Source organism: Anomaloglossus baeobatrachus, chromosome 2, assembly GCF_048569485.1.
Source record: "Anomaloglossus baeobatrachus isolate aAnoBae1 chromosome 2, aAnoBae1.hap1, whole genome shotgun sequence".
NCBI lineage: Eukaryota > Metazoa > Chordata > Amphibia > Anura > Aromobatidae > Anomaloglossus > Anomaloglossus baeobatrachus.
In genome coordinates this window covers 549,236,578-549,259,713 of record NC_134354.1, presented here as the reverse complement: position 1 = coordinate 549,259,713, position 23,136 = coordinate 549,236,578, and the positions used below count along the sequence as shown (strand labels likewise).

At 44.3% G+C, this 23,136-nt stretch overlaps 1 protein-coding gene across 2 annotated transcripts in view; it reads left to right on the top strand.

The window, feature by feature from the left end:
* The window catches only part of MYO16 (myosin XVI), a 926,147-nt gene that overhangs the window by 412,343 nt on the left and 490,668 nt on the right, over positions 1 to 23,136 (top strand). For both annotated transcript variants that reach the window (XM_075336677.1, XM_075336676.1), the window contains exons 5-6: positions 9,357 to 9,465; positions 13,187 to 13,311. In XM_075336677.1, the coding sequence (XP_075192792.1) occupies positions 9,357 to 9,465; positions 13,187 to 13,311 (234 nt within the window). The remainder of the gene's footprint in view (positions 1 to 9,356; positions 9,466 to 13,186; positions 13,312 to 23,136) is intronic.

The following is a 23,136-nucleotide window of genomic DNA, read 5'->3' as shown; positions in this document are numbered from 1 at the left end:
GATATATTTAATCTCTGCTAGTCTGCTTGCTCCTTTGGTTACATGTTGTAGGGAGGCCTATCACATCCGTTCCCCTCCTATTTATGCTAGCTGAAACCTTCCTCCCATGACAGCTGATGTTTATTCTATGTTGGTCTGTGAGATGTGGTGTCCCAGGGTTACTGGGGAACATTGTGCTTATTGCTTGGTGTGGTTGGGAAGTTTACCCCTGTTGTTTTATACTTCCTTCCTGCTCTTGTTTTTCCTCCTGAATCAGGGGTGGGATTCAAATTTTAAACAACAGGTTCTCTGTAAACCCCCCTCGTGATAACAGGGACACACCAGTGGGCGGGATCATGCAGGTGAGAACACCCACCTATTAGTCCTGAGGTGTCAGAGGCAGGAACACAACAGTGGATTTGAGTTCAGCTCAAGTGAAGTGGAGGAGGTGAAGGAGAACAGACAAGAGTCGACAGTTGAAGTGTGAGGAGCAAACTGTGAAGTGTAGTCAGGGGTCGTAGCCCTTGGACTACCCGGCTAGGTGGCAGACAGTGAACAGGCGACGGAGATCTGGTCGCGGGGGACCTAAAGTGGACCGGGGCAGGGTTGTAGCCCGCCGGTACCGACAGCGGGGATCTGGTCTGGAGGCCGTGCACAGTCGGGGTGCCTGGACCCTAGGGCGAGGAAGGTTGCAAGCACCTCTCCAATTAACCAGCTGGGGACAAGGTTCCAGACTTTGTTTCATTAACTGCCCAGATAGAGCGAAACGGAAGCCCAACACGGGGGATAGGGTGTCCGTCAGAACCTACTAAAATCCAAGGGTCAGCTATCGCGGGCCACAGCTCCCAACACATAAAGAACCGGGAGTGGACTTCTCCGTTCCAAGCGAAGTCGTGCAAAAAGGAAAGAAAAACACAAAGTGCAGGAGGAAGGGACACCTGTTCATTACCCTGGATGCGGGACCCGAATGCACCCTCCTAAGGCAGCCGGCCACTGGCAACTTGGTTTACTACTAGACTTGTGTGAAGTTACTGAACTATGAGTACACCAATGTCCCCCGGTCCAGCCTGGCACGCCACCTGCAGCACCCATCACTCCCGTGTTCCATCCTCGGGCCCCGGGACTACACCTCCCCTATGCGTGTAGGGGATCCCACCTTGTTGCCCCACTCCATCAGCCCCGGGCGCCCCATCACCAGGCAGCAGCGGTGCCACCATCCCTCACCGCAACCCACGGGTGGAGTCACAGATACAACAACTCCCCTGTAAATACCCCCTTCCTGACGGTTGTGAGGATGGGCGGCCGTGAGAGCCCGGGTCTGGTAACCACTCAAGCCGTAGCAGCGAACCCGGATCCGATCAGGCCCCGAGAGAGAAAAGCGGCAGCGGCCCCCACCCGCAACATATATACAGTGCCTACATGTAGTATTCAACCCCCTGGAGATTTAGCAGGTTTGATAAGATGCAAATAAGTTAGAGCCTGCAAACTTCAAACAAGAGCAGGATTTATTAACAGATGCATAAATCTTACAAACCAACAAGTTATGTTGCTCAGTTAAATTTTAATAAATTTTCAACATAAAAGTGTGGGTCAATTATTATTCAACCCCTAGGTTTAATATTTTGTGGAATAACCCTTGTTTGCAATTAAAGCTAATAATCGTCTTTTATAAGACCTGATCAGGCCGGCACAGGTCTCTGGAGTTATCTTGGCCCACTCCTCCATGCAGATCTTCTCCAAGTTATCTAGGTTCTTTGGGTGTCTCATGTGGACTTTAATCTTGAGCTCCTTCCACAAGTTTTCAATTGGGTTAAGGTCAGGAGACTGACTAGGCCACTGCAACACCTTGATTTTTTCCCTCTTGAACCAGGCCTTGGTTTTCTTGGCTGTGTGCTTTGGGTCATTGTCTTCTTGGAAGATGAAATGACGACCCATCTTAAGATCCTTGATGGAGGAGCGGAGGTTCTTGGCTAAAATCTTCAGGTAGGCCGTGCTATCCATCTTCCCATGGATTCGGACCAGATGGCCAGGCTCCTTGGCTGAGAAACAGCCCCACAGCATGATGCTGCCACCACCATGCTTGACTGTAGGGATGGTATTCTTGGGGTCATATGCAGTGCCATCCAGTCTCCAAATGTCACGTGTGTGGTTGGCACCAAAGATCTCGATCTTGGTCTCATCAGACCAGAGAACCTTGAACCAGTCTGTCTCAGAGTCCTCCAAGTGATCATGAGCAAACTGTAGACGAGCCTTGACATGACGCTTTGAAAGTAAAGGTACCTTACGCGCTCGTCTGGAACGGAGACCATTGCGGTGGAGTATGTTACTTATGGTATTGACTGAAACCAATGTCCCCACTGCCATGAGATCTTCCCGGAGCTCCTTCCTTGTTGTCCTTGGGTTAGCCTTGACTCTTCGGACAAGCCTGGCCTCGGCACGGGTGGAAACTTTCAAAGGCTGTCCAGGCCGTGGAAGGCTAACAGTAGTTCCATAAGCCTTCCACTTCCGGATGATGCTCCCAACAGTGGAGACAGGTAGGGCCAACTCCTTGGAAAGGGTTTTGCACCCCTTGCCAGCCTTGTGACCCTCCGTGATCTTGTCTCTGATGGCCTTGGAATGCTCCTTTGTCTTTCCCATGTTGACCAAGTATGAGTGCTGTTCACAAGTTTGGGGAGGGTCTTAATTAGTCAGAAAAGGCTGGAAAAAGAGATAATTAATCCAAACATGTGAAGCTCATTGTTCTTTGTGCCTGAAATACTTCTTGATACTTTAGGGGAACCAAACAGAATTATTGTGGTTTGAGGGGGTTGAATAATAAATGACCCTCTGAATAAACTTTTCACAATTTAAAAAAAAAATAAAAAAAGAAATAACATTCTTTTTTGCTGCAGTGCACTTCACACTTCCAGGCTGATCTACAGTCCAAATGTCACAATGCCAAGTTAATTCCGAATGTGTAAACCTGCTAAATCTGCAGGGGGTTGAATACTACTTGTAGGCACTGTATATATATATATATATATATATATATATATATATATATATATATACCCTTTAGTTTGGTTTGTTTTTTACTATTGCACATATTGACACCTTTGTTTGTTTTTGTTGGCTTTTTGAAAGTTTCCTTCCTTTAAAACTAATAAAAATGAAGTAAACTTAAAGAAGTGGAAATCCTTCTCCTGGATTCATTGTAACTACCGTTTCTATTGAAAAATGGCAGATAATCTCCCTGACTTTTAGTCATAGACAGGGGCGAATATTTTCAGTAGGGGGTTCGTGTGCAACAAATGTAACACTATGGACTTTATTCTTGATGGAGGGGGCATTTTGGAATCAGACTGTAATGCCTGATAGGAGCCACAGACTCAGACTGGCTGTAAGGGGAATCTAGTGAAAAGCCGCTCACAAAGCAGGACCCCAAGAACTCTGCAACCCTGTAACCCCTGTACAGGGATTTGGAATTACACAGAGTCTCAGAGATCGCTACCTGTGATAGATTGTAGTCCGTGGTAGTCAGGCAGGGTCAAAATCCAGGAGATCCAAAACAGGAACAGAATCGGCAGGCAAGGGCGTAGTAAGGAGACAAAGCAGGGGTCAAATTCGGAACTGGCAGCAAGGTACAAAAACGACAGGCAGGAGGGTAGTCAAACACAAACAAGGTCAGCGCATAGGAATCACAATACAAACAGCACATGAGCCAGGAGAACAGAACTATCACTGGCAGTGATCATGTGACAGGAGAATAAGAAGGGTGCGGTGTCGTCCCATAGGCTGCAGGTGAATGTTGGCCACTTCAGCTGGGAGACACACGCCACCTACAGTCAGCCAGTGGTACTGCAGGTTCCAGGGAAACCCAGCCTAGTGGATGAGCGGAGCCTGTGCTCCGCAGAGCCACGGGCACCGACTCCTCTCCCATCACCACCACTATCCATGGTGGGAACATGGCATCGTCTGGTGATCGGAGCAGAAGTCGCAAGAGCGGACTCCGGTGGGGACGTGACACTGTGCTCCGCAGAACCACGGGCACCAACTCCTCTCCCATCACCAGCACTGTCCATGGTGGGAACATGGCGTCGTCTGGCGATCGGAGCAGAAGTCGCAGGAGCGGACTCCGATGGGGACGTGACACAGAAACTCATGATTCATTAAGAGTCTCATGCCTCTTAATGACTCAGGAGTATCTGACTAGTGTTGTACATCCCTGACAACTAAGAATTCTGGCATAAGGAATGGCACAACTTGTCATTAATTAGACATTTCCTTTGGCTTGTCAGCCCCCTTATGGGAGTGCTAATATGCTAATGAATCTGCCACATCAGAGGCATGGTCGATCTCACCGCTCTCAGCTGCCAACTCGCCAGAGGCAGGATTTCGGCTCAGTGCACATGATCAGAAGACCCAGACTTCCAGTCATGCGTACTATGAAGCTGGGTGTACACATCCCGGCTTCAAACTTGTGTAGTGTGCATGACTGGGATATCCTGATCGTGTGCACTGAGCCGAAAACCAGCAGTGGCAGCAGAGGTGAGCACGACCATGCATCTAAAGCTGCGCATTCATTAGCATGTTAGCACGCCACTGTAGGCGTGTTAACATGCTAAGGGGGCTGACTAGCCAAGGGAAATAATGCTCAATTCCACAGAGGAGTCACGCTGTCGCCGCCTGCATATCTATGTTTGGTCCACTGGATTAGGGGCCTCTTTCTTTCACTCCCCTGAAGATTAACTATATGAAACGCGTTGGGAGAAGGGAAATAAAAACGGTAGTAAATTCATTCTAAGGGATCATGAGTCCAAGTCCAGAGGGACCACTAAGACGCCTACAAGAATGAAAATTACGCCTTAAAGGAACACCACTGAACCAAAATGGGTGAGATGGTTCCTTTATCTTTAAGGCTGCTCTTCTGATCCTTGAATTTATGCCGTTGTACATAGAATCTCTATAGGCCCTATTTTGTAAATCTTATGAATTATATTTAACATTCTATAGTGATTCTTTATCTTTGGGCTTCTAAATTGGTTTATTCTACAGTGGTAAAGTGTGCTATTCCCCTAGAACTATAGCCAGGGCAAACGGCGACTCAAGGGCATCCTCAACAGTGAGCACTAGATTTTATTAGAAGTGAGGTGGTCCTTGCTTCCTTTTAAGGATTATTTATATTAAATGTTACGTTTTATTTTGGTACCTTTTTTTGTTTAAAGAAAAAACAAATAACAAAAACAGAAAAAAATATACAATAAAGACGTGTATTTAGCTAAAAGCAAAAAAAAAACAAAAAAAAACTATATTTGGTATCACCACGTTCGGAATGACCCAATTTATAAATATGTATTTATAAATAAGCATTTTCATTAAACTGCTGGAAGAAAGGTGGAATAAAATACAATTAAAAAGTAAAATATAAATAAATATATTATCCTTGAAAAGGTCATCTCATTCCACAAATAAAACAAGCTAAATTCAGCTGTTAGTGGGGAAAAAAATAAAAAAAAGCTGTAGCTGTCAGAATATAGCAATGCAAAATCAATATTTCTTTCCATAAATTTGTTTTTATTGTTTGACTGAGGCAAAACATAAGAAAACCGTTAGAATGGGATATTTCTGTAATTGTACTAACCTGAGGAATAAAGCTGTGTTATCAATTAGTGAAAAACATAAAAAAATTCTGAATTGCTGGATTTCATACATTCTGCCACCCAAAAATCAGAAAAACGATCAAAAAAATGTCATGTGAAAATGGCATCAATAAAAAAGTCAAGTCATCCCGCAAAAAACAAGCCCTAATTTACTCTGTTGGCAGAAAAATGAAAAAATTATAGCCCCTAAAATATGATGATGTAAAACCTTTTTTAAAGCATTGTTGTGTATAATAATAGCCAAACATAAAACCCCTATGTAAAAGTGGTATCACTGCACCAACCTGAAGAATAAAACTGTTTTATTACTTATATCTCACCATGAATTGCATAAAAAATAAATAAAATAAATTCCTGACCTGCTATTGATTTGTTTATTCTGCCCCCCAAAGATCGCAGTAAAGGCCACTTTACACACAGCGACATCGCTAGCGAGGTCGCTGGTGAAAGCACCCACCCCCGACGGTTGTGCATCACGGGCAAATCGCTGCCCGTGGCGCACAACATCGCTAACAGCCATCACACATACTTACCTGCCTAGCGGCGTCGCTGTGGCCGGCAAACCGCCTCCGTTCTAAGGGAGGCGGTTTGTGCAGCGTCACTAAGCGGCCGTCCAATAGAAGCGGAGGGGCGGAGATGAACAGCCGTAACATCCCGCCCACCTCCTCCTCTTTCCTTCTTCATTGGCGGCGGCCGCAGGTACAATCTTGTTCCTTGTTCCTGCGGTGTCACACATAGCGATGTGTGCTGCTGCAGGAGCGACGAACAACATCGTACCTGCAGCAGCAACGATATTTGAGATTAGAACGACGTGTAAACTATCAATGATATGGTGAGTATTTTTGATCGTTAGCGGTCGTTCGTACGTTTCACATGCAACGATATCGCTAACAAGGCCGGATGTGCGTCAAGAATTCCGTGACCCCAACGACATCTCGTTAGCGATGTCATTGCGTGTAAAGTGGCCTTAAGGCTCGGCTGACATTTATCCTGTGGTCTATGCTGACCACTTACACCATGTAAATCTCTGAAATACATGATTCAGATGGATGAATAATTCGGTGACCTTTCCATTCAGAGCTTTTCACTGTGCCTGAAAAGTAGTTCATGATTACATATAGGGTATCCCTGTATCCAGGAGAAATTGCACAACAAATTGTACAGTCTATTTTCTCCTGTTACCCTTGTGTAAATAAAAATGGGGGAAAAGCAAAATGTTTGTGTAAAATGTATTTTTTCATTTTCACAGTTCAACGTTATAAAATTCTGTAAAGCACTTGTGGGCTCAAGGTGCTCAAAAATCGGGTCACTTGTGGGGTGTTTCTACTCTTTATTCACATCAGGGGTCTCAGCAAATGCGTCATAGTGTCCACTATTCATTTCAGCCAGTTTTGCTCTCCAAAAGTCAAATGGTGCTCTTTCCCTTCCAAGTCCGGCTGTGCGACCAAACAGTAGTTTTCCACCACATATGTGGTATTGCTGTTCTGAAGAGAAATTGCACAACAAATTGTATATAGCATTTCTCCTGTTCCCCTTATGAAAATGCAAGATTTGAGGATAAAGCAATATTTTTGTGGGAAAAAGTAACATTTTCTTTATTTCCTTCCACATTGCTTTAACTCATGTAAAGCATCTAAAGGATTAAACTTCCTGAATGTGGTTTTGAGCACTTTGGGGGTGCAGTTTTTAAAATAGTTTCACTTTGGGTATTTTCTGTCATATAGGAACCCTGAAAGTCACTTCAAATGTGTTGTGGTCCCTAAAAAAAATTGTTTTGTAAATTTTGTTGAAAAATTAGAAATCTTTTAACCATTCTAGCATTTTAAGAAAGAAAAATTATGTTTCAAACATGGTGCTGATACAACATAGACATGTAGGAAATGTTCTTTATTAACTATTTTGTGTGACATAACTCTCTGGTTTAAGGGCATAAAAATAAAAAATGTGAGAAGTGCAAAATTTCCACCAAATTTCTAATATTTTCACAAATAAATGTAAAAAAAATTTCAATCTAACTTTAAAACTAACATGAGGTACAATGTGTCATTAGAAAGAGTCTCAAAATCAATAAGCTCTGTTTAAAGTGAACCTGTCATCAGAAATTTACCTATAAAGCTAAAAGTTCCCCCCTCTGCAGCTCCTGGGCTGCATTCTAGGAAGCTTCCTATAGTTCTTGTGGCCCCTTTTATACCAAAATAAACACTTTGTAAACTAGTACCTTTTCTTATGCAAATTTCGTAAATCTTCCATGGGGGCGGGCTGCCTGGGGTCCGTTGCTGTCCTCCTGCCGATTTACGCCGCCCCTGAACGCTGAATTTCAAAGCTCAGGACGCTGCCCCTGGGTGCCCGTGGTCCCGCACATGCGCTGTTCCACTGTAGCGGTGCCGTGCACTGTGTGCACGTGTGACCGCTGGTGACGCTTTGCGCGGGCACGAGGTTATGGGAGGCGCTGTGAGTGTCATCAGCAAGTGCCGCCCATAACCTCGTGACCACACTTTCCCCTATTACTCCAGCGTTATGCGCAAGCGCTCGCTGGCCAGATGACCGGACGTCACCTGCTGCTGAGCAGGATGGGAAAGAGGTGACGTCCGGTCATCTGGCCAGTGAGCGCTTGCGCATAACGCTGGAGTAATAGGGGAAAGTGCGGTCACGAGGTTATGGGCGGCACTTGCTGATGACACTCACAGCGCCGCCCATAACCTCGTGCCCGCGCAAAGCGTCACCAGCAGTCACACGTGCACACAGTGCACGGCACCGCTACAGTGGAACAGCGCATGCGCGGGACCACGGGCACCCAGGGGCGGCGTCCTGAGCTTTGAAATTCAGCGTTCGGGGGCGGCGTAAATCAGCAGGAGGACAGCAACGGACCCCAGGCAGCCTGCCCCCATGGAAGATTTACGAAATTTGCATAAGAAAAGGTACAAGTTTACAAAGTGTTTATTTTGGTATAAAAGGGGCCACAAGAACTATAGGAAGCTTCCTAGAATGCAGCCCAGGAGCTGCAGAGGGGGGAACTTTTAGCTTTATAGCTAAATTTCTGATGACAGGTTCCCTTTAAGCATTCCAGAGTTATGAACGAGCATGCTTGGCACTGTTCATTACTCGATCAAGCATTGGGATGCTCGGGTGCTCGCGGTGCTCGGCCAAGTCTCAAAGGTGCTCGGATATTTAGTCCATGAAACAATGACCACAACACACTGGCTTGTTTTACTGCAGGCACCACAGGTAGAGCCATGCACAGTCTCTGAATGGCTCTCATGGTGGATAAAACAACATTCTCAGACGTAATGGGACAAAAAACAAAGAAATCCTCCCTTCGTCAAATGTTCAGTTTATAGCTAGATGTATTTGAGCGGAGACCCAAACCGGCCAATTATTGACTTTTGGTAAGGCTTGTTACTCGTGTCGAGCTCGACCGAGCGTCTGACCAGCTTGAATTGAGTAACGAGTATTCGAGCTTATTAGTGCTTGCCCTTCACTACTTATTACCATATAAACTGACCTGGTCAGAATTGCAAAATGTGGCCTGGTCAGGAAGGTGAAAACAGTTTTTGGCAGTAAGGGGTTAAGTGAACACCTTCATTAATTTGATGCTACTATCACCATCTATGTGATCTTATAAATTAATGCATTCAACAAAATATGTCTTTTAACTAAATATAAAATAAAAAATCTTGTGATATATCCTCAATGTATTTTAACTGTATTATGTTTTGTTTATTTTTTTTTTCTCCTTAGTCTGGAGCAAATGTTCTTTTGCGGGATGTAAATGGCAATGTACCTCTTGATTATGCCAGTGAAGGAACTGAATCCAACACAATTCTGTTAACTTATTTGGAAGAGAATGGTACGTATTAAAATATATAAGGCTATTTTTGCACAACCTAGGTTCATTTTGCATTCAGAAAAAAAATGGATCTGGGAGAAACTGGTAACTAGTGAATTAAATGGACAAATGTGAGCTACAAAATAGAGAAGAATAAGGATATTGCATGAGTTTGACTTGGTCCAGGCACAGGTCACTGCAAAATCTGAATTGTGAATAGTCCCACTGACTTGTATTGGCCCTGTATTTTGTCTCCTTATGCCTCTTTCACATGTCCGTGCAAAACACATGTGCGTTTGTGCGTATGTGTGTGCATGTGTCCATGTGTGTGTTCAGCGTGTGCTGTCAGTGTGCTATCCGAGTGACATCCACATAGCACACGGACAGCATGAATTTCTATACTCACCTGTCCATGGTACTGCTGTATCCGGCACTGCTACTGCTTCCGATCCTCGGTGCAATGCATATGCAATAAGCATAATGCGCGGGGATCAGAAGCAAGTGACAACAGAAGCAAAGACAGCAGCGGTGGAAACAGGTGAACACAGAAAAACATTTTATTTCACAGACACGTGGTTTTCTCCGGTACGTGTCACACTGATGTCACATGGATCACATCAGTGTGAGCTCCGAGTGGTCCATGTGACACCCGTGCTGCTGGAGAAAAACGAGACATGTCTATGTGTGGAACACACGGACATGTATGCTCTACACGGACAATGTAAAAACATGCACATCTGCGCAGACCCATTGACTTTAATAGGTCTACGTTTTTTCCGTGTCTCTGGTACGTGTGATTACGGACCTCATACGTACTGAACACACGGACATGTGAAGGGGGCCTTAGATAGTACACAGATGACAAAAACGTTTGTGTTTTCTGCACACCTTCATTTACACATTCCTTTTGTGATTTTCTGTCCTTTTGCCCTTCATGAGTCTATAAAACATTGCATCAAAATCATCAGTTCTTTTATAAGTCTTGTAATATAAAGTAATTGTAAAAAATAACCATTTATCTGTGGGACTTAATAGTAATTAATCCTTGTTCATTAATAGCTTCATTAAAAAAGAAATTTGAACTTATTAATCCTTCCTCTGATGTGTGCAATTTAATGCGTATTATATGCATACATGCACAGTGGCCTTTAAGGTAATGATTACAGCCTGGTAATGAAATGGCAAAATAGCTAATTAAACGGTCATGATTACACTAACCGGTTGTGCAGTGGTGGCTTAGGCTTTAAATTTAATATGATACGTTGTTTCTTGCCTTGGAAACTATAACAGCAACCGTGACTTAATATTCTTTTTATTATACAATCTTTATTAAGTATTTACATAATGTCCTATTGTGTATTTTAGAATATTATACGTGATGTATTTCTGTGAAGTGGTTAAGTGACATAGTGTCAAAAACACATTTATATTTTAAAACATTCTGTGGCTGCTTTCCTCCGAGGACTGTTAGAGGCCATTTTCCAGATATTCTTGATTCTCCACAGTTTGCACGCTTACAATCCTAAACCGTGACAGCTCAACCAGTCAAGGTCCTAGAGCCGGCAGAAAATGCCTCTGCAGAACAGTAGCAATTCATCAAATCTGACAGTAGCTTGAAGGCCTTTGTATATTCCAGACAACATAGAGATGAATTAGAAATGAAAATGAAATTTTTCACTGTAAATAATTGAAACAAAAATAGACAAAGCCTTATTTATGGGGCCGGCTTATATATTGTGTTAGAATATGGAAACTTGGCCAAATTTATTAATATTTTGTTTTGGCTTTATGATATCTGATAAAAGTTATATAATCACCACCGCACATATTAAATAAAGGTAAATGCTATCACTGTAGGAAAAAGGCACCCAGCCTAAAATACTATTGATGCAATCTATTAGAACCTGGGTCGTAAATCATATTGTCTGGTAGTTTGTAGGACACCATCAGGGACAATACGGATATGTCCACAAACGTGGTTTTTTTCTGCAGTCAAAATTTGTTCGCTTGGTAGTAAAAACACTATTTTCGGGTGTTTTTGCTGTGTTTTTCAGAACATTCTTGGAGAATTTTTGTTATATATTTTGTAGTAGTTTTTGGATGATGAGTACATGTGTGCTTTGTTTACAGGTCATGTTTATTGAAGTTTTTTATCCACCAAAAACCCTTAAAAACACAGCCAAAAATTCTGCAAAGACTCAGCAAAAAATGCAGTTGCATTTTTTGCAGCATTCTTTCATGTTCTTATTGCTTTCTATTGACAGGCCTGTATCTGGGGTAAGGGAGCATGTGGGGCATTTACTGTGGCTCCTTATGGCCCACTCTGATGATGGTTGGTAACTACACCTCCCAGGTACTTCTAACCATTGTTAAGGACATATTGGGAGTTGATGCGATATTAACGTATTTGGGCATGACCTAACATCACAATTGGTGTACCATGTACTGATTGTGATTTTGATGAAGAATTAATGTACGAATAGTGGTCCTGGTGATGTATTAATGTCCTCATGGTGGTTCTGGTGATGTATTCATATAATAATGGTGGTCCTAAATATGTTTTCCTGTAATTATGATGATTCTGGTGATGTATTTATAAACTCGTCATGGTTCTCATGATGTATATTCATGTACTGATAGTGGTCCTGGTGATGCATTCATGTACTGATGGTAGTTCTGGTGATGTATTTGTGTACTGATGGTTATTTTGTTAAGCATTCCTGATGGCGGCTATGTGGATGTATTCCTGTTCTAATGTGGGTTGGGATGCTGTGTTTCTGTACTAATGGGAGTTCTAGTGATGTATTTTTTTACTGATGGGGGTTCTTGTAATGTATTCCTGTACTGCTTGTGGTTCTGGTACTGTATTTCTGTATTGATAAAGGTTGTGATGCTGTGTGTTTGTACTGTTGGTGGCCCTGATGAAGTATTTCTGTACTGATGGTAGTTCTAGTGATGTATTCTTGTGCTGTCATTGGTTTTTATCCTGTACACATCTAACAATAAATAGCTTGTAATATTACATGATACATGGCTATGTTAATAAAGTATTATGCCATCTGACATGTAAAGGATTACTATTTTTTTATGTGAGCTTTAAAGGGGTTTTCAGGTTTGTGATGAATGTCTGCAGTCACTTTATGTGCCTGCAGATTTCTGAATAACTTTTACATTGTGCGCACTGCATGCTGATGTTAAATGGCAGGTCACAAAACTGCAAGTATGCGATTTGTATGCATGCGGCTACATGCCATATAAACATGTGTGACCTCACTCACTACAAGTAAATTGGGCAAGGATGAACACGTCTAGATGGAATGTGGCTCACATAACCGTCCACTCTTGTCGCCGACCCAAGAGAATCTTAAAAGTATGCGGTGCACGCTCTTTGAAAACTCAGAACTCTGCAGTTGTCTAGAATGACTGCAGTCTTTCATCACAAACCTGGAAAATCACCTTGAAAAAATACTGTGAAAACTCTGAAAGAATTGACATGCTGCAGATTTAAAGATATTCTGCATTTCTTAAATTCAGTAAGAAAAAAAAGTGTGTTCAGGAGATCACTGATATCTCTTAGCGTTTGCTGGTATTGTAAAAAAACATCTTTTAAGTTGCATTAAAAAACACAGCAAAAAATGCTGTATATGTATATAGTGTAAAGATTATTAGATCTTCCGACATTAGAACTGGATTCTTTCCATACTTTTCATTACCAGTCATATGTTTTTGCTCCCCTGTGTAGGTGTTGACCTTGCCTCCCTACAGCAGATAAGAACCCAGAGAGCAGCTGTGATGTTATCTGATGTAAAGCAGCTGCTAGCAGCCGGTGGAAGTGTTAATGAGAAAAATGATGATGGAGTTACACTGGTGAGTATTTCTACATATAATTGGTATAAATGAAGATTTCATTCTGAAGCTTAATAATCATCAAATGGGTTCTCCCAGGCATGGTAATACATAATATAGCAGACGCCTGAAATAATTCAGCTCCCACACATTACTACGCTGTGAGGTTGTCACTGGAAGAAGAAATGACCTATGTGATTCCTCTGAGCTGTATGATACAATGTAGATGTGTTTCTACCTACAGAGCAGCTTTTCAGTGGAGAGCCAGGGGCAGCTGTTATTGGTATTGTAACTAACTACCATGTGGAAGATAAGCATCTGTTCTTTCTGTGCAAACAGACTGTGGATGAAATAGAGAAGAATGGAAGACATGTACTATATATAACATGCAATATTGACATTCCTCTCACATTTGCTGTCTGCAACAGTCAAACTTTACCCTGACTGTTGTGCAATGTCATCTAAATCAGATCATTACTACCATTTGGAGCATGTTTGTCATCATTTTTGGCTCCCTGATCAATCATAGTCTTAAAATAGTAAGAAAACATGTAAGTCCATTTACCAGTAATTCTGAGTAGAGAGGCAATTAACGACTGAAGACCTGCCTGTAGAAAACAAATGTGCATGTATGTGGCGTAGGAGGACTAGCGAGATAGGTGTTAGCTGCTTGTTGGGTCAATAGCTGATTGTGATTGCCACCGCAAAAGCTGTATTTGTGTTTAAGTCCCTATCCTGCATTGTATAGTCATATGACTGGGCGATTTTCCATTTTTCGATTTTGTTTTTTGCTCCCCTTCTTCTGAGAGTCGTAATTTTTTTTATTTTTCCATCCAAATTGCCATATAAGGGCTTGGTTTTTGCGGAACGAGTTCTACTCTTAAATGAAACCATGAGTTTTACCATATAGTGTGCTGTAAAACGGAAAAAAGTTCCAAATGCAGAAACATTGCACAAAATGCGATTGCACAATTGCTTTTGGGGTATTTTATTCACTGTATTCACTATATGGTAAAACTGATGTGTCAGTATGATTTCTCAGCTTGGCATGAGTTCGCAGATACCAAACATGTATAGGTTTACTCTTATCTAGAGTTGAGCGCGGTTCGTGGTTCGTGGTTCTCCAGTTCTAGGCTCGAGTGATTTGGGGGCATGTTCTAGATCGAACTAGAACTCGAGCTTTTTGCAAAAGCTCGATAGTTCTAGAAACGTTCGAGAACGGTTCTAGCAGCCAAAAAACAGCTAAATCATAGCTTGGTTTCTGCTGTAATAGTGTAAGTCACTCTGTGAATCAAACTATTATCACATTTCAGTGTATAGTGTGCGTGAACAGCGCCTTCAGATCACTGCTGTTTCTATAATGGCGATCGCCATTTTTTTTTTTTTTTCTTGTCTTCCTTCCCTAAGCGCGCGCGTCTTGTGGGGCGGGCCAGCATGTCAGCCAATCACAGACACACACACAGCTAAGTGGACTTTGAGCCAGAGAAGCAACGGCATGTGTGATAGGATCTGCATGTCACATGTCCCTGCATTATAAAACCTGACATTTTCTTCACGGACGCCATTATCTGCCTTCTGCGTCTTGGGTGTCAGACATCACTGTCGCAGCTCCGTCATCCTGAGTCCTATAGCCGATACAGCTGTATGCGCTGCATACACAGCGTTAGACAGCATAGGGAGAGCACTTTATAGCAGTCCTTTTAAGGGCTCAAACCGGCAGGGTCAGAGTTAAGGTGACAGGTCCTGAAAACAGCGCCAGCGTCTGTGCAGCCAAGGTCAGGGATTTCCTCCCTGCATTTCACCATTAGGAGGGAATAGAAAGGCAGGCTTCCATTCCTCTACCCAGAGCACCACAATCCTGCCACTGTACCCTCTTGTCCTCTGCACACTCCAACTCATAACTAAGCCATTATACTAGCAAACACTCAGTGTACCTAGTGGCATCCTATCTGTGGCTATTGGACTTTGCTATAGTCCCACTAGTGCAAAGACATTTGCAGAGCACGTCTGCCTGCATTGCACACTACAACTAATTATAACTAAGCCATTATACTAGCAAACACTCAGTGTACATAGTGGCATCCTATACGTGGCTATTGGACTTTGCTATAGTCCCACTAGTGCCAAGACATTTGCAGAGCGCCTCTGCCTGCTTTGCACACTCCAACTAATTATAACTAAGCCATTATACTAGCAAACACTTAGTGTACCTAGTGGCATCCTATACGTGGCTATTGGACTTTGCTTTAGTCCCACTAGTGCCAAGACATTTGCAGAACGCATCTGCCTGCGTTGCACACTCTAACTAATTATAACTAAGCCATTATACTAGCAAACACTTAGTGTACCTAGTGGCATCCTATACGTGGCTATTGGACTTTGCTTTAGTCCCACTAGTGCCAAGACATTTGCAGAACGCATCTGCCTGCGTTGCACACTCCAACTAATTATAACTAAGCCATTATACTAGCACACACTCAGTGTACCTAGTGGCATCCTATACGTGGCTATTGGACTTTGCTATAGTCCCACTAGTGCCAAGACATTTGCAGAGCGCATCTGCCTGCGTTGCACACTCCAACTAATTATAACTAAGCCATTATACTAGCACACACTCAGTGTACCTAGTGGCATCCTATACGTGGCTATTGGACTTTGCTATAGTCCCACTAGTGCCAAGACATTTGCAGAACGCATCTGCCTGCGTTGCACACTCTAACTAATTATAACTAAGCCATTATACTAGCAAACACTTAGTGTACCTAGTGGCATCCTATACGTGGCTATTGGACTTTGCTATAGTCCCACTAGTGCCAAGACATTTGCAGAGCGCATCTGCCTGCGTTGCACACTCCAACTAATTATAACTAAGCCATTATACTAGCACACACTCAGTGTACCTTGTGGCATCCTATACGTGGCTATTGGACTTTGCTTTAGTCCCACTAGTGCCAAGACATTTGCAGAACGCATCTGCCTGCGTTGCACACTCCAACTAATTATAACTAAGCCATTATACTAGCACACACTCAGTGTACCTAGTGGCATCCTATACGTGGCTATTAGACTTTGCTATAGTCCCACTAGTGCCAAGACATTTGCAGAGCGCATCTGCCTGCGTTGCACACTCCAACTAATTATAACTAAGCCATTATACTAGCACACACTCAGTGTACCTAGTGGCATCCTATACGTGGCTATTGGACTTTGCTATAGTCCCACTAGTGCCAAGACATTTGCAGAACGCATCTGCCTGCGTTGCACACTCCAACTAATTATAACTAAGCCATTATACTAGCACACACTCAGTGTACCTAGTGGCATCCTATACGTGGCTATTGGACTTTGCTTTAGTCCCACTAGTGCCAAGACATTTGCAGAACGCATCTGCCTGCGTTGCACACTCCAACTAATTATAACTAAGCCAATATACTAGCACACACTCAGTGTACCTAGTGGCATCCTATACGTGGCTATTGGACTTTGCTATAGTCCCACTAGTGCCAAGACATTTGCAGAGCGCATCTGCCTGCGTTGCACACTCCAACTAATTATAACTAAGCCATTATACTAGCAAACACTTAGTGTACCTAGTGGCATCCTATACGTGGCTATTGGACTTTGCTATAGTCCCACTAGTGCCAAGACATTTGCAGAGCGCATCTGCCTGCGTTGCACACTCCAACTAATTATAACTAAGCCATTATACTAGCACACACTCAGTGTACCTAGTGGCATCCTATACGTGGCTATTGGACTTTGCTTTAGTCCCACTAGTGCCAAGACATTTGCAGAACGCATCTGCCTGCGTTGCACACTCCAACTAATTATAACTAAGCCATTATACTAGCACACACTCAGTGTACCTAGTGGCATCCTATACGTGGCTATTGGACTTTGCTATAGTCCCACTAGTGCCAAGACATTTGCAGAGCGCATCTGCCTGCGTTGCACACTCCAACTAATTATAACTAAGCCATTATACTAGCACACACTCAGTGTACCTAGTGGCATCCTATACGTGGCTATTGGACTTTGCTATAGTCCCACTAGTGCCAAGACATTTGCAGAGCGCATCTGCCTGCGTTGCACACTCCAACTAATTATAACTAAGCCATTATACTAGCAAACACTTAGTGTACCTAGTGGCATCCTATACGTGGCTATTGGACTTTGCTTTAGTCCCACTAGTGCCAAGACATTTGCAGAACGCATCTGCCTGCGTTGCACACTCCAACTAATTATAACTAAGCCATTATACTAGCAAACACTTAGTGTACCTAGTGGCATCCTATACGTGGCTATTGGACTTTGCTATAGTCCCACTAGTGCCAAGACATTTGCAGAGCGCATCTGCCTGCGTTGCACACTCCAACTAATTATAACTAAGCCATTATACTAGCACACACTCAGTGTACCTAGTGGCATCCTATACGTGGCTATTGGACTTTGCTTTAGTCCCACTAGTGCCAAGACATTTGCAGAACGCATCTGCCTGCGTTGCACACTCCAACTAATTATAACTAAGCCATTATACTAGCACACACTCAGTGTACCTAGTGGCATCCTATACGTGGCTATTGGACTTTGCTTTAGTTCCACTAGTGCCAAGACATTTGCAGAACGCATCTGCCTGCGTTGCACACTCCAACTAATTATAACTAAGCCATTATACTAGCACACACTCAGTGTACCTAGTGGCATCCTATACGTGGCTATTGGACTTTGCTATAGTCCCACTAGTGCCAAGACATTTGCAGAGCGCATCTGCCTGCGTTGCACACTCCAACTAATTATAACTAAGCCATTATACTAGCAAACACTTAGTGTACCTAGTGGCATCCTATACGTGGCTATTGGACTTTGCTTTAGTCCCACTAGTGCCAAGACATTTGCAGAACGCATCTGCCTGCGTTGCACACTCCAACTAATTATAACTAAGCCATTATACTAGCACACACTCAGTGTACCTAGTGGCATCCTATACGTGGCTATTGGACTTTGCTATAGTCCCACTAGTGCCAAGACATTTGCAGAGCGCATCTGCCTGCGTTGCACACTCCAACTAATTATAACTAAGCCATTATACTAGCACACACTCAGTGTACCTAGTGGCATCCTATACGTGGCTATTGGACTTTGCTATAGTCCCACTAGTGCCAAGACATTTGCAGAGCGCATCTGCCTGCGTTGCACACTCCAACTAATTATAACTAAGCCATTATACTAGCAAACACTTAGTGTACCTAGTGGCATCCTATACGTGGCTATTGGACTTTGCTTTAGTCCCACTAGTGCCAAGACATTTGCAGAACGCATCTGCCTGCGTTGCACACTCCAACTAATTATAACTAAGCCATTATACTAGCACACACTCAGTGTACCTAGTGGCATCCTATACGTGGCTATTGGACTTTGCTATAGTCCCACTAGTGCCAAGACATTTGCAGAGCGCATCTGCCTGCGTTGCACACTCCAACTAATTATAACTAAGCCATTATACTAGCAAACACTTAGTGTACCTAGTGGCATCCTATACGTGGCTATTGGACTTTGCTTTAGTCCCACTAGTGCCAAGACATTTGCAGAACGCATCTGCCTGCGTTGCACACTCCAACTAATTATAACTAAGCCAATTATACTAGCACACACTCAGTGTACCTAGTGGCATCCTATACGTGGCTATTGGACTTTGCTATAGTCCCACTAGTGCCAAGACATTTGCAGAGCGCATCTGCCTGCGTTGCACACTCCAACTAATTATAACTAAGCCATTATACTAGCAAACACTCAGTGTACCTAGTGGCATCCTATACGTGGCTATTGGACTTTGCTATAGTCCCACTAGTGCCAAGACATTTGCAGAGCGCATCTGCCTGCGTTGCACACTCCAACTAATTATAACTAAGCCATTATACTAGCAAACACTTAGTGTACCTAGTGGCATCCTATACGTGGCTATTGGACTTTGCTTTAGTCCCACTAGTGCCAAGACATTTGCAGAACGCATCTGCCTGCGTTGCACACTCCAACTAATTATAACTAAGCCATTATACTAGCACACACTCAGTGTACCTAGTGGCATCCTATACGTGGCTATTGGACTTTGCTATAGTCCCACTAGTGCCAAGACATTTGCAGAGCGCATCTGCCTGCGTTGCACACTCCAACTAATTATAACTAAGCCATTATACTAGCAAACACTCAGTGTACCTAGTGGCATCCTATACGTGGCTATTGGACTTTGCTTTAGTCCCACTAGTGCCAAGACATTTGCAGCACGTCTGCCTGCGTTGCACACTCCAACTAATTATAACTAAGTTACATTGTCAGGGATATTTATTCTTTATTATTCTGCTGTTAATAAAGCTAGACCAACACTGCAATCTTCACCACCTCTCAATTTTTACTACCACATTTTCAGTCCACAATCTTGTCGCAATCAACATGAGTGGCAAAATGACAGATGCTGGTGGAAAGGGGAAGAGGCGTGGTGGAAAAGGCAAAAAAGGTTTTGTCAGTGGGGAAGGTGGCAAAGCTCCATTATCATCTGCTGCAGATAGACCATCTACTAGCAAAAGTAAGATGTCTACTACTTATTGTGGACAATCCGATGTGCTCCCTTTTTTACGGACACGAACAAGAGGAACAAAGGTAGATGATGGGCAAAAAAGGAAAATGCTTGAATGGATCTCAAGTGGTCCAACAAGTGCCCTCTCAGCCACTTCAAGTACCGCATCCAAAAAACACCAGTCCTCTGAGTTGTCATCCCAATCACACTTGATTTCTCCCAGCTCTGAAGTCTCCATCAGCCCTGCACAGTATGGTGGAACTGAGATGGCTGAGTCTGCAGAGCTGTTCAGTCACACTATAGCCTGGGAATCAGAGGTCTGCTCCCAAGCTACAGTGAGTACAGAACAGGAAATGGTCTGCAGTGATGCCCAGAACCTTTGTGACTCTGATTCAGGCCGTGAGGACCAAGTTTCTGAGCATAATGTTGACCCTTTGTCACAAACTGTAACACCTGTGGTTCTAGACAATGAGGAACATACTGATGAAGATGAGACGCAGATACCCGATTGGGATGACAACTTAAATATTCGGTCAGGGCAAGAAGAGGCTCGGTCTGAGGGGGAGGGGAGTGCAAACACAACAATTGATGATGACGTTCTAGATCCCACCTACTGTCAACCCCCAGTCAGGCACTCGAGGAGGTCAACAGAGGCGGTGGAGGAGGATGCAACCGACGACGAAGTTACCTTGCGCCTTCCTGGACAGAGTCGGAGCACTGGTAGCACGTCTACAACTGCATCCTCAGCCACCACTCTGCCTATGAGCATTATTCGGGGTGGATCAACAGGTCGCATGGCCTCTAAGCCTTGCCTAGCCTGGTCCTTTTTTCACATCGAAAAAGATCGCCCAACTCATGTGATATGTAACATTTGTCATGATTCTGTTAGTAGAGGTCAAAACCTCAGCAGTTTGACAACTTCTTTCATGAATCGTCACATGACTAAATATCATAAGTCCCGGTGGGAAGCTCACCGTGCTGCAATGCGGCCTAGCGGAGCGAACCATCCACCGCCCGCCCCTTCCAGTGCATCCGCGCGCTCTTCATCTTCTAGGACTGTGGGGACAGCTGTCACACCTGTTTTTCCACGCAAAACTTCCACCACTGTAACCGCAACAGGCAGTTTGCTTGTAAGGTCGTCAGTTGGTTTGGAAGGGGAAACAAGTGAGTGTGTACAGCTCTCTCAGACATCGATAGCACCAACGTTGGATGAAGGTAACATCATGTCTCCGCCTGCACTTTCCTCACAAACCTGCATTTTTCCAGGGACACCCTACTCAACACCGTCTACACACAGCAGCCAGATCTCTGTCCCTCAGATGTGGTCAAATAAAAGGCCACTTCCTCCGACCCATGACAAAGCTAAGAGGTTGACTCTATCCCTCTGTAAGCTGTTGGCTACCGAAATGCTGCCTTTCCGCCTAGTGGACACACAGGATTTTAGAGACCTGTCTGTCGCTGTGCCCCAGTACCAGATGCCTAGTCGCCACTACTTCTCTAAGAAAGGTGTGCCCGCGCTACACCAGCATGTCGCACACAACATCACCGCTTCCTTGAGAAACTCTGTGTGTGAACGGGTGCATTTCACCACCGATACTTGGACCAGTAAGCATGGACAGGGACGTTACATGTCGCTGACTGGGCACTGGGTAACTATGGTGATAGATGGTGAAGGGTCTGCTGCACAAGTCTTGCCGTCCCCACGACTTGTGTGTCAATCCTCTGTCTGTCCAAGTTCCGCCACTGCTTCTGCATCCTCCACCTCATCTGGGTCCTCCACCTCCGCCGCAAGCCTGCCTGGTCAGGCCACCAGCGTTCTCACTGCGCAGAAGGAATCACGCACCCCTCATTACTATGCTGGCAGCAGAGCGCAACGGCATCAGGCGGTCTTTAGCTTGACATGTCTTGGGAATAAGAGTCACACAGCTGAGGAGTTGTGGTCAGCTCTGCGGTCCGAGTTTAATAAATGGTTGTCTCCACTCAACCTGCAGCCTGGTAAGGCCGTGTGCGACAATGCTGCAAACCTGGGTGCGGCCCTTCGCCTGGGCAAGGTGACACACGTACCTTGTATGGCTCACGTGTTGAACCTTGTCGTGCAGCAATTTTTAACACAGTATCCCGGCCTAGATGGCCTTCTGAACAGGGCACGAAAACTGTCTGCTCACTTCCGCCGTTCAAGCGCCGCAGCTGAGCGACTTGCATCGCTCCAGAAGTCTTTCGGCCTGCCGGTTCATCGCCTGAAATGCGATGTGGCGACATGCTGGAATTCAACTCTCCACATGTTACAGCGACTGTGGCAGCACCGCCGTGCCCTGGTGCAATACGTCATGACGTATAGCCTGGGCCAACGAGATGCAGGGGTGGGGCAGATCACCCTGATGGAGTGGTCTCAGATCAAGGACCTATGCACCCTTCTGCACAGTTTCGACATGGCGACGAATATGTTTAGCGCTGACAATGCCATTATCAGCATGACGATTCCAGTCATTTACATGCTGGAACACACGCTAAACACTATTCGGAGTCAGGGGGTGGGACAACAGGAAGGGGATGAGCTACAGGAGGATTCATATGCGCAAGACACAACAACATCACCAAGGTCCAGACGTTCATCATCACCAAGGCGCCAGGCATGGGAGCATGGGGTACAGGGATCAACAAGGGCGCATGGTAGCAGGCGAGATGTTGAGGAAGGTGCAGGAGGACATGAAGAAATGGAGGACGAACTGTCCATGGACATGGAAGACTCAGCAGATGAGGGAGACCTTGGTCAAATTTCAGTTGAAAGAGGTTGGGGGGAGATGTCAGAGGAAGAAAGAACGGTTAGCACCTCTATGCCACAAACACAGCGTGGACTTGGTCCACATGGCTGCGCAAGACACATGAGTGCCTTCTTGTTGCACTACCTCCAACATGACCCTCGTATTGTCAAAATTAGAAGTGATGATGACTACTGGCTTGCCACACTATTAGATCCCCGGTACAAGTCCAAATTTTGTGACATAATTCCAGCCATAGAAAGGGACGCACGTATGCAGGAGTATCAGCAGAAGCTGTTACTCGATCTTAGATCTGCTTTTCCACCAAACAACCGTGCAGGTGCAGGGAGTGAATCTCCCAGTTGTAACTTGACAAACATGGGACGGTCTCGTCATCTTCAACAGTCTACACGTACCAGTAGGACCGTATCTGGTGCTGGTAACAGCAATTTTATGGAATCTTTTCATAATTTTTTTAGACCCTCCTTTGCAAGGCCACCAGGGACAACAAGTCTG